This window comes from Scardinius erythrophthalmus (genome assembly GCF_964197995.2).
Source record: "Scardinius erythrophthalmus genome assembly, chromosome: 14".
In the NCBI taxonomy this organism is placed as follows: domain Eukaryota; kingdom Metazoa; phylum Chordata; class Actinopteri; order Cypriniformes; family Leuciscidae; genus Scardinius; species Scardinius erythrophthalmus.
In genome coordinates this window covers 19,241,595-19,253,740 of record NC_138234.1, presented here as the reverse complement: position 1 = coordinate 19,253,740, position 12,146 = coordinate 19,241,595, and the positions used below count along the sequence as shown (strand labels likewise).

The window sequence follows — 12,146 nt, the reverse complement described above, 5'->3', positions numbered from 1 at the left end:
ACCTAATATTTATCCAAATGAGATTTTTTTTTATCATGATTGAAATCAAATCCCAAGAATTGAATTGAATCGTGAAAATTGTGTTAAGCAATAATACAAAGAAACAGTAGCCTACCAGTCATTGTACCATGTAAACATTGTAACAGGTTGTCACTAAAGTTACCAAATGTTTTGACAATCACAATTACACCTATTGTGATGCAAGTTTTTCTTTTTTTTTACATTACTCATTCCTGATGAGACTATGGAAATCAGACAGACGGCCCAATATCAACATCCTGAGGATCAATAGCTTTATGGATACTGAAGATGAGGCTGATAAACATTACATAAACAGTTCATGTGTCTGTATAGATAGTGTGATGTGGTGATGGTCTTTACTTTCTAATGGCGTCGTATTTCTGAAATGTGTGAACCTGTCGTATTTAACAAATGTAAACCTTTTTGTGAACTCTTTGCATCTAATAGTTTTTGTTCTCTAATAGTGTTTCTTCTTTTTCAGCGAATCAAAGAATTTCCAAAGCAATAAATAAAGATATAAAAATGGAGGAAAAACCTGCATGCACGTCTTCTTCACGCATTCCTGAATTTAACCATGAAAGGCAGGGCAAAGCCTTTAACATGTGATGTCAGTCAGTCAGTCGCTCATTCAACTGATGGTCAGTAAACCAGGAGCATCTCCGGAGACAAAGCACTGCGATCCTTCTCAACTCATCATGTCATCTCTATCTGTGAACAGCGAGCTTATCTTCTACGTTAATGGCAAGAAGGTATGATTCAATTACAGATCTGAAAATGTAAGGCACAGGCATTTAACTTGTGCAAAAATGTGGTGGACGTTTAATTTTTTTATAGTTTTTGGCTCATACTATTGTTAATATGTAATATATGGCTTTTATAGTGTGTTAGTTCATAAATAAAAGTGTTTTCAATTTCAAGTTACTATCACAAAAGAAGGAAAGATGTGATGCTGGTATTATTATTACTTATACTGTGATGAATATTCAACATTTTATGTTTAGTCTTCTCATATTCAATGTACTTAACCAAGCTTGAACATATAACCAGCACTAAATGGCGTGACTAAACGTGCATGTCTGAATCGTGGCACATGACAGTCAGCCAGCAGCCCAAAAAGAAATCTTTATCTTTAAATCTTTCATCTTTATGTATGATGCCATGAAAATGATTTTCTACGCTACACACAGTCAGTCCATCATGTGTTTGCCCTTCTCACACACATACACTTTCTAACTATAACTACGATTGTTCATCTATATTCTAATGTTTCCAGTTTCCACATTTCTCTCAGAATTCAACTCAAAACAAGTAACATAAAATTGGTGGTGATATTAATTCATTGGTGTGTGTGATAGTCTAAGAAATCACATGACATGGCACATACCAAACTGTGTTTGGCTTATAGTTATCAACTGAAGATATTTGAGCAATGGCAGTCACATGTTTTTGCTATTTTTATGTGAAGATAGTAGAGAAGAATGCTGATCCAGAAGAGATGTTATTGGCTTACCTGCGACGGAAAGGTATGGTAATGCCATATGACAAACATTCTCCAAATAACGGTGTAGATACTTAGCCAAGGATATTTATTAAAGATTGTATACTCACCAAGGTTGCATTTGCTTGTTTGATGTTTCTGTGTCCAGTGGGTCTGACGGGCACAAAGTATGGCTGTGGTGGAGGGGGATGTGGAGCCTGTACTGTGATGCTGTCTAGATATGACTCTGTCCAGGACACTGTGTTGTATCTTTTACTCATATATCAAAACTAGCAGTATAAAACCTTTATATGAAACAAACAAACGAATGGAATGTTTGTTTGCAGCTTTCGACTAAATCAGTGTTTCAATTAGAAAGAACGTACAAAGTGGTTTTTAAATGAAAAATTCAATAAATTCGATAGTTTCATAATCCTTAATCCGTTCTTCAGACACCGGTCAGTAAACGCGTGTCTGCAGCCGATTTGTGCTCTGTACGGTGCGGCGGTGGTGACCGTCGAGGGCATTGGAAGTACTAAGACTAAACTACATCCTGTTCAGGTACCTGATTCTACCTAAGAGACAAACTACATATCAGGTTTCAAAGTAGGTTCTTTGAATAGATTGTCCAGAACAAACCATGTAGACATTGGGGTTTTTTTGTTCAGGAGCGTATAGCAAAGGCTCATGGGTCTCAGTGTGGGTTCTGTACTCCTGGGATGGTAATGTCCATGTACACATTACTTAGAAACAACCCACATCCCAACATGGAGGACATTCGAGAGGCACTGGGAGGTAACAAAAATACGTATACTCACAATTTTGAAAACGAAGAATTTAAACACATTTAACATTGCGTTTTCTCTCTTCTAAGGGAACCTGTGTCGTTGCACTGGATATCGACCGATAATTGATGGATTCAAAACATTCTGTGATGTAATGGCTTTGAACTTTTAATACAACATAAAAATTTCAACAAAGAAGTGACAATCAGTACATGTAACAATTTGTAAAACTATTGACTTTGACTGAAGGAAACTAACATGTGTTCATAATGTGATCCATATGTTTCCAGACTCCAATATGTTGCCAAAATGGTGACGGAAATGGAAAATGTTGCATGGAAAGCAGCAATTCCCACAACAATGAATCTGATGTAAGACAATATGAGAAACAGAAATTCTTACAATTGCATATACAAATGAAATGTGACTTATTATTAGTGGAACTGCACAACAGAACACCCTTTACTTTTTAGCAGAGTAGTACACACAATTATAGTAACTCTTCTACTACTGGTATTTTTGGTAGATATCTGGAAATCTTTTCAGCATGGATGATGTCTTACCCCTCGACCCAACTCAGGATCTGATCTTTCCCCCAGAGTTACTGGTAAGCTAGCCATTTGTGTTCTTGTGGTAGCTAATAAGAACATGGATATTTCAGGCCACTAATTTTTGTTATATCCCTTCTTTCTATCAGATTATGGGGAAGAAAAAAGCGGAACAACTTTGTTTTCAGGGTGAAAAGGTCAGGTGGATTTCCCCAGCAGATCTGAAAGATTTAATTAGATTGAAAACTGAATACCCCAACGCACTTCTGTTGGTTGGGAACACAACCATAGGTTGGTTTAAAGAGGAAGTTCATCTATCTATCTATCTATCTATCTATCTATCTATCTATCTATCTATCTATCTATCTATCTATCTATCTATCTATCTATCTATCTATCTATCTATCTATCTATCTATCTATCTATCTATCTATCTATCTATCTATCTATCTATCTATCTATCTATCCGTCCATCTGATTTTGTTCTCTCACAGGGCCAAAGATGAATCTGAAGGGAACCATCAATCCTTTGGTGATCTATGGTGGAAGCATTCCAGAACTTCGTGCTATCAAATGGCAAAACAATAGTAAATCACATTAAAACAAAGCATCGCCGTTACATATGGTTATTTAGTGAATATTAAAGCCCAAAGTAAATTCAACAACACTTTTTTTTTTTACTTAGGCATAACTGTAGGGGCAGGATGCAGTTTGTCTGTTTTGAAGGACGTCCTCCTGCGTGGAATTGAGGAACTCGGCCCAGAAAAGAGCAGGGTTTACCAGGCCCTTGTTCAGACTCTACAGTGCTTGGCCGGCCAACAAATACGCAACATGGCTGTGAGTAACAAAAACAAATCACCATGTGGAATTAGGAAGAACAGTTGTTTACATGTTACAGTTTTGTTTATGTTGGAATTTCAAGACCATCGGTGGAAATATCCTGAGCGCCAACCCCAAATATGACCTGAGCAGCATCCTCGCAGCAGCAGAGTGTACGCTACACATTGTTTCCAAAGGTAATGTCAGTGTATTTGGACTTTATTTGTAAATGTGGCATTTACATAGTTTTGTATAACTGGCTTTTTGTATTATTTCTCATTTGCCAATATATTAAACATTGAAAGTAACTATGTATTTTTTTAATAAGAATTACATTTTTGTTCCTTTGTTCTTAAATATAGATGGTACTCGAGAGATTTGTCTAAGTGAGGAGTTTTTCACAGACTTTGGTAAAACAGCTCTACGACCAGATGAGATTCTGCTGGCTATTGATATTTCCCACTCAACACCGGTATATACTTCAAAATGAAGGAAGCTAAGCCTACTTAATATTACAAAACTATGTCAAGTTTCAACAGATAGCTTGGCCCTAAAAGACTATTAGTCTTTGCTTTTCCATCTATTCTCATTTTTTAAAACCACAAATATGCTACGAATTCACTTGCCATTTTGAAAAGCTAAATACTAATCCCTGTATTTTTCAGTGGGAGTTTGTTTCAACATTTCGCCAGGCACAGCGCAGAGAGTTCGCCTTCTCCATAGTGAATTCTGGCATGAGGGTATTGTTCAGTCATGACTCAAATGTGGTGGAGCATCTGGATATTTTTTTTGGAGGTGTGGGGCCCACTCTGGTAAAAGCCAGACATACCTGTAAAGAGCTGATGGGAAGGTACAGCTATCGCAAGGCCTACATAATTTGTATCCGTAAATCTTGTATATGTAAGAACAGACGGTATTGACAAATACATTGGCTGAAAATGTGACATCAAAATCTGACATCTTAGCTGCATTGTATACATTCCAGTCAATGAACATTGTTTTTTGTTTGGCAGAAAATGGGATGAGAAACTTCTGGTAGATGGAACCCAGCTCTTAGAAGAAGAAATCTCTGTGCCCCCTACTGCCCCTGGTGGACGGGAGGAGTATCGCAAGGCTCTAGTACTCAGCTTCTTTTTCAAGTTTTACATGCAAGTCCTGCTGGAACTCCAACAAAGGGTATGATGATGCTAATTATTACTTTAAAAGTGGGACAATTTACTTAAAGGAGAACTCCGGTCAATTTTAACACTGAGATAATTTTTTGGTAAATTTGGAGTGCTGTCAATAGAGAGAACAACGACAAAAATCGGTGTTGCCTACACCGTGTTATCCTCTTTTTAAAATTTGCACCCTGTTGACTTCAATGGGGTAAGCTTTAAACCTGCTTTTAGCCTCTTAACATCCTTGATGTGTCATTACAAGTGCCCAGCTAATGTGAGTGATTCCTTTAGAGTCAACACGGGTGAATCTGACTGCAGTAGATGTGAAAGATATTAATAAAAATGATGTTAATTCAGCCAGCGCACATACCTGTATTTACATCCTGTTTTCGGTTGAAGTCCATAGTAATCGATTATCGAGTTCACGCGCGTGATCATAGGTAACTAAACCTATGCGTGTGAACTCGACAATCGATTACTATGGACTTCGACCGAAAACAGGAAGAAAATACAGGTATGTGCGCTGGCTGAATAAACATCATTTTTATTAATATCTTTCACATCTACTGCAGTCAGATTCACCCGTGTTCACTCTGAAGGAATCACTCACATTGGCTGTGCACTTGTAATGACACATCAAGGATGTTAAGAGGCTAAAAGCAGGTTTAAAGCTTGCCCCATTGAAGTCAACAAGGTGCAAATTTTAAAAAGAGGATAACACGGTGTAGGCAACACTGATTTTTGTCGTTGTTCTCTCTATTTACAGCACTCCAAATTTACAAAAAAATTAGCTCAATGTTAAAATTGACCGGAGTTCTCTTTTAAAGGGTTAGTTCACCCAAAAATGAAAATTCTGTCAGTAATTACTCACCCTCATGTTGTTCCAACCCCGTAACACTTTCGTTCATCTTCTGATATTTTTGATGAAATCTGAGAGCTGGATCACTCCTCCTGCAGGCTTATGGTCACCTTAACTTGCTGGCCCAGAAAATGTATTAAAGACATTTTTAATATAGTCCAAGTGACTCCAGTGGCTCAATCTTAAGTTTATAAAGCGACGAGAATACTTTTTGTGCGCAAAAACAAACAAAAATAACAACTTTATTCCACTTTTCATTTCCTTCTCTCTGGACCTTGAGTTTTTTTTACATAGTGTAATAGCGTAGCATGTCTGTGTTTCACATCACCACGTATCACACATGACCAGAGTCGCCCAATAGTGAGCCTACGTTGGTGACGTGCAACACAGACGCGCTACGCTTAAACACTATGTGAAAAGACTCGAGGTCCAAAGAGAAGGAAATGAAAAGTGGAATAAAGTCGTTATTTTTGTTTGTTTTTGCGCACAAAAAGTATTCTCGTCGCTTTATAAACTTAAGATTGAGCCACTGGAGTCACTTTATTAACAATGTCTTTAATACATTTTCTGGGCCAGCAAGTTAACGTGTCCATGAGCCTGCAGGAGGAGTGATTCAGCTCTCAGATGTCATCAAAAATATCTTAATTTGTGTTCCGAAGATGAACGAAAGTCTTACGTGGTTGGAACAACATGAGGGTGAGTAATTACTGACAGAATTTTCATTTTTGGGTGAACTAACCCTTTAATTCATGGTCCTTTTTTCCCTAAAGGAAGTTTCTGCGAATGGTTTGCCATTGGAGTATCTCAGTGCTCTAAAACCCTTCAAAAACGAGGTACCACAAGGAAACCACTCTTTTCAGGTGAGCAGACCCGAGTCAAGCTTGAGTTGTCATATCAAATCTGTCTGATTACAAAAACTTTCTTATTACATTACAATTAAATTACAGCTTGTACCAGAGACTCAGTCTTCTAGTGACCCAGTGGGACGCCCCAATGTACACCAGGCCGCCCTTCAACAGGCCACAGGAGAAGCTGTGTATTATGATGACATCCCATCTGTTAAAGGAGAACTCTTCGTTTCCATGGTAACCAGCACCAGGGCTCATGCAAAGATCATGTAAGTGGAAGGAAATTCATTTATGAAATAATACATTTAAAAAGAAAATTTTGATCAGTTAGATTAATTTAATTGTTTTCTGACACAATCACACATTTCAGAAATTGAACACCACGTAATTAGCTTTATTTTCCCACATAAGATCAAACATTTTGACAATTTAAAACCATCAAAAGACAAAGACCATCACCTCATTATATTATTCATCTGTGTATGGATAAACCATATTAAATGATCAAACAACACATCTGTATAACTTGTTGATCCTCAGGATGTCTATGTTAGACATATCCTGCCTCTGTCCGATTTCCACCATCGCGTTAGGAATGGGAGTGATGGTTTCCTTCCCGGTTTGGTTAGTGAAGGCCGTTCTTCCATAATGCATGATGGAGCTGTAGTCATATGTGGTGTTTTGGTTGTTAGTGTTCTGTATTTGGAAGTTGGAGGCCTTATCGGTAGGGATGTACTCCCAGTTGATTCGGACATACTTATCACGATCGCTCCTGGTTTGCTCGTGGTAGAAGCCCAGAGCATGATTGAGCTCATGTTGTACGATGCCATGATACACACAACCAGTTCTTTTGAGGGAGACCAACTGTTTGCCACCAATTCTACCAAGATAAGAGTAGCAACTGAGAGAAAAAGAGAATTTTATATTATCAATCTGTGTTAAAAATCTTACTCATTGTAAAAGAGTTTCTGCTAAGGCCAGTTAAATGTTTTTCATTTGTATTGTATGAGTATCCTCACCCATCTTTGCTCTCAATACTGATGTAGTCGGTTTGAGATGATCTGCGCACAAAGCGGATGCAGGTTTTGTTGTGAAAGGTGGACATGGCATTCTGAATAACTGAGATGTCACTAGAGGCTGCAAAGAAAAAGTACCACAGGTTTTTAAATACGATTTACACACATACATATGCTAAATTAAAGAAGATGATTCACTTACAGTATTCACTGCTCACTATGTAAGGGACCTCCACTAGGTTGCTAGAGTTTTTCTTCCAGAAACAGTTGTTACTGTAGCAGTAGAGAGCATTTTTGGTTTTGGGAAACACCATATCTCCTTCAATCAGGTGTTCAGATGATGCTGTATTTAAATGAAAAATGTTTTTATGAAATTTCTCAGAATGTGTAAATTCAACCACATTTTAGATATATATCCCTATTTTATGAAACCCATTGTTGGCTTTAGGGCTGTGACGATGGCAGTTTTTTACCACCGCGGTAGTAATGGACCCAAATACCGGCGGTGTTGCGGTGGTTGGGGGGGGGGGGGGGGGGGTGTTTTAAAAAAAGAAAAAAAGAAAGAAACAACACACTAAAGCCTGAAAAGCATTGAAATAAATATCAGTAAATACTGGTAACTTACATAATATAATAAAGTTGAATCTATTAAAAAAAAATTAAAAATAAAAAAAATAAACTTTCCACACAAAGGCGCGTGATAAAGCCTACCGCTCTGCGCTTTGAGAGGGATGTGGACACGAGCAGGAAAGAGACCATCGATCTCGTTTCTGATATCCTCATGTTTTCTACTTGAAAAAGGTATGAAGAGCGAATTTTATCTTCCACAAGGGCACGGCATTTAAGCTGTTTGCGCGCTGCCAGAGAAAGCAAAACTAAAATCACCCGCGCGTGTGAAACGCGCTTTACAAAATGAACTTGACGCGCCTTACAAATTATCATATGTCTAACAAGCACAAACTGTGTTATAAATAATTTGACTTACAAGTAAAAATGTTGGCTATCTGTCCTACAGCGTTTTTCTACTTCAGACATCCCAAGTCTCCCGGAAGTTCCCGGAGTCTCCCGCATATTGATAGCGGCTCCCTGATGCCCGCAAATCAGTTAAAATCTCCCGGAAGCAAGAGCGCGCAAGCGTAGCGCGCGCACGGCAGAGAAAGGGAGCGAGACATAGATATCGGAGCGAGAGACCTTGCGTGTGTGCGTGTGTGCCTCGGGATTTTATCTCTACTCTCGAACCGAATTTATCAGGACCCCCCCACCCACCCACCCTTTGGGTGAGACGCGAGTGAAGATATGGGAAAAGAAAAAAGAGATTCCATTCAGGGATGAGTCACGATTTTTGAATATTCGATTAGTTGATTTAATTAAAGAATATCTAATGTTCTAATGTCTGTTGTGCGATCATTCTCTAAAATAAAATCTCCATGTTCTGGTGCTGATGCAGTGGTGACACGTTCATGTAACCGGAGGGTGACGCAGTGCTGCAAATAACGCACATAACAGCTGTCACAAAGAACCGGCAAAAGTAATGATTATGAACGTGTCAAATATAGCAAGGAGACATTTGAATTGTTTATTAATAAAGTGTTTTGTGTGTGTGTGTCAGTGTCGAGCTGCAAAGATGAAGTCGATGCTCACTCTTGCAGTGAACGCGCCTGAGAAATGCACACTTCATATGGAAAACATAAGCATGCTAGTCGGTTTATTTTCGTTTTGAATTGTTTTGTTTAAAAGTAGATAATTCAAGCTTTCTATAAGGGATAACTAATGGAATATTTTTAAATTCGCTAATAATCGGGTGACCAGATCGCAAACCAGAATTCAAAGTCGACAAAGCTTAAGTTTATGGGCTCACGTAGGCTACAACTCTCTCATTCGTCATGAATTCAAACTTTTCCATGGCTGCGATATAACATTTAATTGCTAACCTATTATTTCTTTTGTAAACAAAGCTTTGTGTGTCATAATATTAATATAAAACAGCATTCATATACAAACATTTTTTTTAGGCAAAACACCGCCGGTACTATTCAGCCACCGCGGTGGCGCTTTACAACCGCGGTGGTGCGGTTGTCAAGTTTACCGGCACAGCCCTAGTTGGCTTAACAGGAATCTACAAGATGCCTGACCATTGTTGGACTCCAAAATCTTTGTTGTGATGTCCACATTTCCATGTATGGGTGAGAACCCATTGTGATGATCAGGCTTCTGATTATGAAAAAAAAAAAAAGAAAAGTTAAATATTACTCTTGTTAGGAAAGTTCATCATCTGAGTACATTAAGAGACTAGAAAAAGTCTTACCCTGACAGGAGACATCTGGGAGATGCCAAAGAGAATCAGCAGAATAGAGAGGGAGGCTCTTGGGTCCATGTTGTCTCAGTGTAGATATGTTTAGGATGCTCCCGGACTGAAATTTGGTGTCTGCAAGCTGTTGAACCTTAACTTTATATTCACCTGTGCAGGTGGGTCAACCAGGGGTTGAGCCTTAGTGCCCAAAGGGAGGTAACTAATTCATCTGTTAATCCAAAACCTTGCACAACCAGATAATTTACAGATTGTTTTGCTAATCCACTGAAATAAAAAAAAATGCAATTATTGGATTGTATTAAGAGCCCCAAAACTGTATTGTACAGGGAGTGTCCCAAACACTTTAAATGGTTTCTTAAGACAGAACACATTCGTGTCAACATAAATTGTGGACCAGAGGTCATAGTCAAGCTCAAAATGATTTAGAATTTTCTTTACAATTCATTTAAGTGCATTTCATTTCACAGGACCAACTGTACCAAATATTCCTTTAGTCCTAACCACTTTAATGTCTTTTCCAGGAAAGGAGTTTAGTAGCTGAATTCTTGGTAAATTTTCTCTTTTTTTTAAGTTACTTTTGCAAAATAGTAACAATCACTACTTTCCTATTTATGTACAGACACCTACAAGCTGAAATATGCATGAGTATGATGGGCATTTTAAGTCTAGAGACCGTGTCTTGCTCATCAGTACGTGCAGAGAGTGACAAAGTCAGCCCACTCCGAGAATTATATTTTAAAAACTTCATAATACCATTAAAATGAAAATATATCTGATTTAGTGGAATGCAGTTGCACTTGTTATTTGTGACAAAATAACAGAATTTGGGTGTTGACCAAGAGTAGGCGAGGATTTGCTCTTCCCTGGAGCTTAAATGTGCGTCTGTCATAAGCTTGGCCTTTGTTATGTCAATCAACGTACACTTTTTCAACCTAACATGTGTCATTGCATCCAAACTATGTTATGGGACTTAGGAAAGGCTAAGAAAAATGATATCTTTTGATAATTTAAGAAATGATTTTATTTTAAAGATAAAAACATCCACATTTTACTGTTTGTTCAGAATTTTTATTATCTTGATTTTTTCCCCTACTCAGCCACACATTACAGAAATTCAACTCAATTAAAAGACAAAGACCATCACCCCATTATTCATTAACGGAAACGTATACATTAGATTATCTGACACACACGCATATATATATATATATATATATATATATATATATATATATATATATATATCATCTAGGTCCAGTCGAACAATTTATTAATTAAATTAATTAAATTCTGATTGGATTCTGTTGGTAATAGGCACTTACCTAAAGCTAAAAGAAGTTTTGTGCCTCTAACAAGTGCTTTCGACCTTCTTTTTCATCTGAATGGTATATGCGGAAATCACTTGAGGTTTGCCATAGACTTGTTTCACCACCTAGAATGCAAATGAATGCTTCTTCAAGAGCCTCCATATGCGAAAAAACTATGGAGATATTTACGTACATATTTACAGCTGGTCTATTAGCATTACCTGAGGTAATTTTTCTGGACCTTTTTACTGAAGGTAAAAATTGCCGTAATCTTTACGGACACTGTCTGTAAAAATTACTGAGATAAGATGGCACGTTCGGACGGGCCTAATATCACTAAGAAACTCTGGTAATAAATACTTTACCCCACCTCTCCATATAAAACTAATCCCATCCGAATAGGGCTTTTATCTACAAGCTGCCTCACCATTGTTGGTGTCTAAAGAGTGACTGACTCCAGAACAGGGTCTTGGCACAATAAAGGTCTTTAAAATTGAGGTATCAGATAAGAAACCTTTCTTTTCAGCTGTGAACATTTGATTACACCAGAACTATATCTAAAAAATCTTTCCAAAATCTACATTATAGCATTTTGCCCCAAAAAAAGAATAAAAATGTTTAAATCATACTGTGCCTAGTCCTCCAGTTCTCCTAAGGTTAAACTAGGTGGCTTTAATTAGGCTGCAGGAGAAGCTTAATACTATGATACCTTTAATGCTACCATCGAGCACTTTCTTAAAGGAGAACTCCGGTCAATTTTAACATTGAGCTCATTTTTTTGTACATTTGGAGTGCTGTCAATACAGAGAACAACGACAAAAATCGGTTTAGTTTAGTTACCTATGATCACGCGCGTGAACTCGGCAATTGATTACTTTGGACTTCAGCCGAAAACAGGATGTAAACACATGTATTTGCGCTGCCTTAAATAACATCATTTTTATACATATCTTTCACATCTACGGCAGTCAGATTCACTCGTGTTCACTCAGAAG

General features: G+C 37.7%; 2 protein-coding genes across 2 annotated transcripts in view; one reads left to right on the top strand and one right to left on the bottom strand.

Annotated features, from left to right (window-relative positions):
* Positions 1-626: 626 nt before the first annotated feature.
* aox5 (aldehyde oxidase 5) overlaps positions 627-12,146 on the top strand; it is a gene marked incomplete at its 5' end in the record, with an annotated part of 52,330 nt that continues 40,810 nt past the window's right edge. Inside the window, 17 exons of the mRNA XM_081384821.1 lie at positions 627-770; positions 1,487-1,544; positions 1,668-1,764; positions 1,951-2,059; positions 2,167-2,293; positions 2,373-2,434; positions 2,574-2,654; positions 2,810-2,890; positions 2,981-3,122; positions 3,326-3,418; positions 3,517-3,668; positions 3,754-3,847; positions 4,013-4,122; positions 4,316-4,500; positions 4,664-4,826; positions 6,440-6,529; positions 6,617-6,786. Coding sequence (XP_081240947.1) covers positions 627-770; positions 1,487-1,544; positions 1,668-1,764; positions 1,951-2,059; positions 2,167-2,293; positions 2,373-2,434; positions 2,574-2,654; positions 2,810-2,890; positions 2,981-3,122; positions 3,326-3,418; positions 3,517-3,668; positions 3,754-3,847; positions 4,013-4,122; positions 4,316-4,500; positions 4,664-4,826; positions 6,440-6,529; positions 6,617-6,786 — 1,958 coding nt within the window. The remainder of the gene's footprint in view (positions 771-1,486; positions 1,545-1,667; positions 1,765-1,950; positions 2,060-2,166; positions 2,294-2,372; positions 2,435-2,573; positions 2,655-2,809; positions 2,891-2,980; positions 3,123-3,325; positions 3,419-3,516; positions 3,669-3,753; positions 3,848-4,012; positions 4,123-4,315; positions 4,501-4,663; positions 4,827-6,439; positions 6,530-6,616; positions 6,787-12,146) is intronic.
* Positions 7,022-9,907, bottom strand: LOC308701572 (hatching enzyme 1.2-like; the record flags this gene model as incomplete). Its single annotated transcript, XM_081383928.1, has 5 exons — positions 7,022-7,418; positions 7,537-7,654; positions 7,736-7,876; positions 9,666-9,744; positions 9,839-9,907. 5 exons carry the CDS (start codon positions 9,905-9,907, stop codon positions 7,022-7,024), a joined length of 804 nt encoding a protein of 267 aa, XP_081240054.1.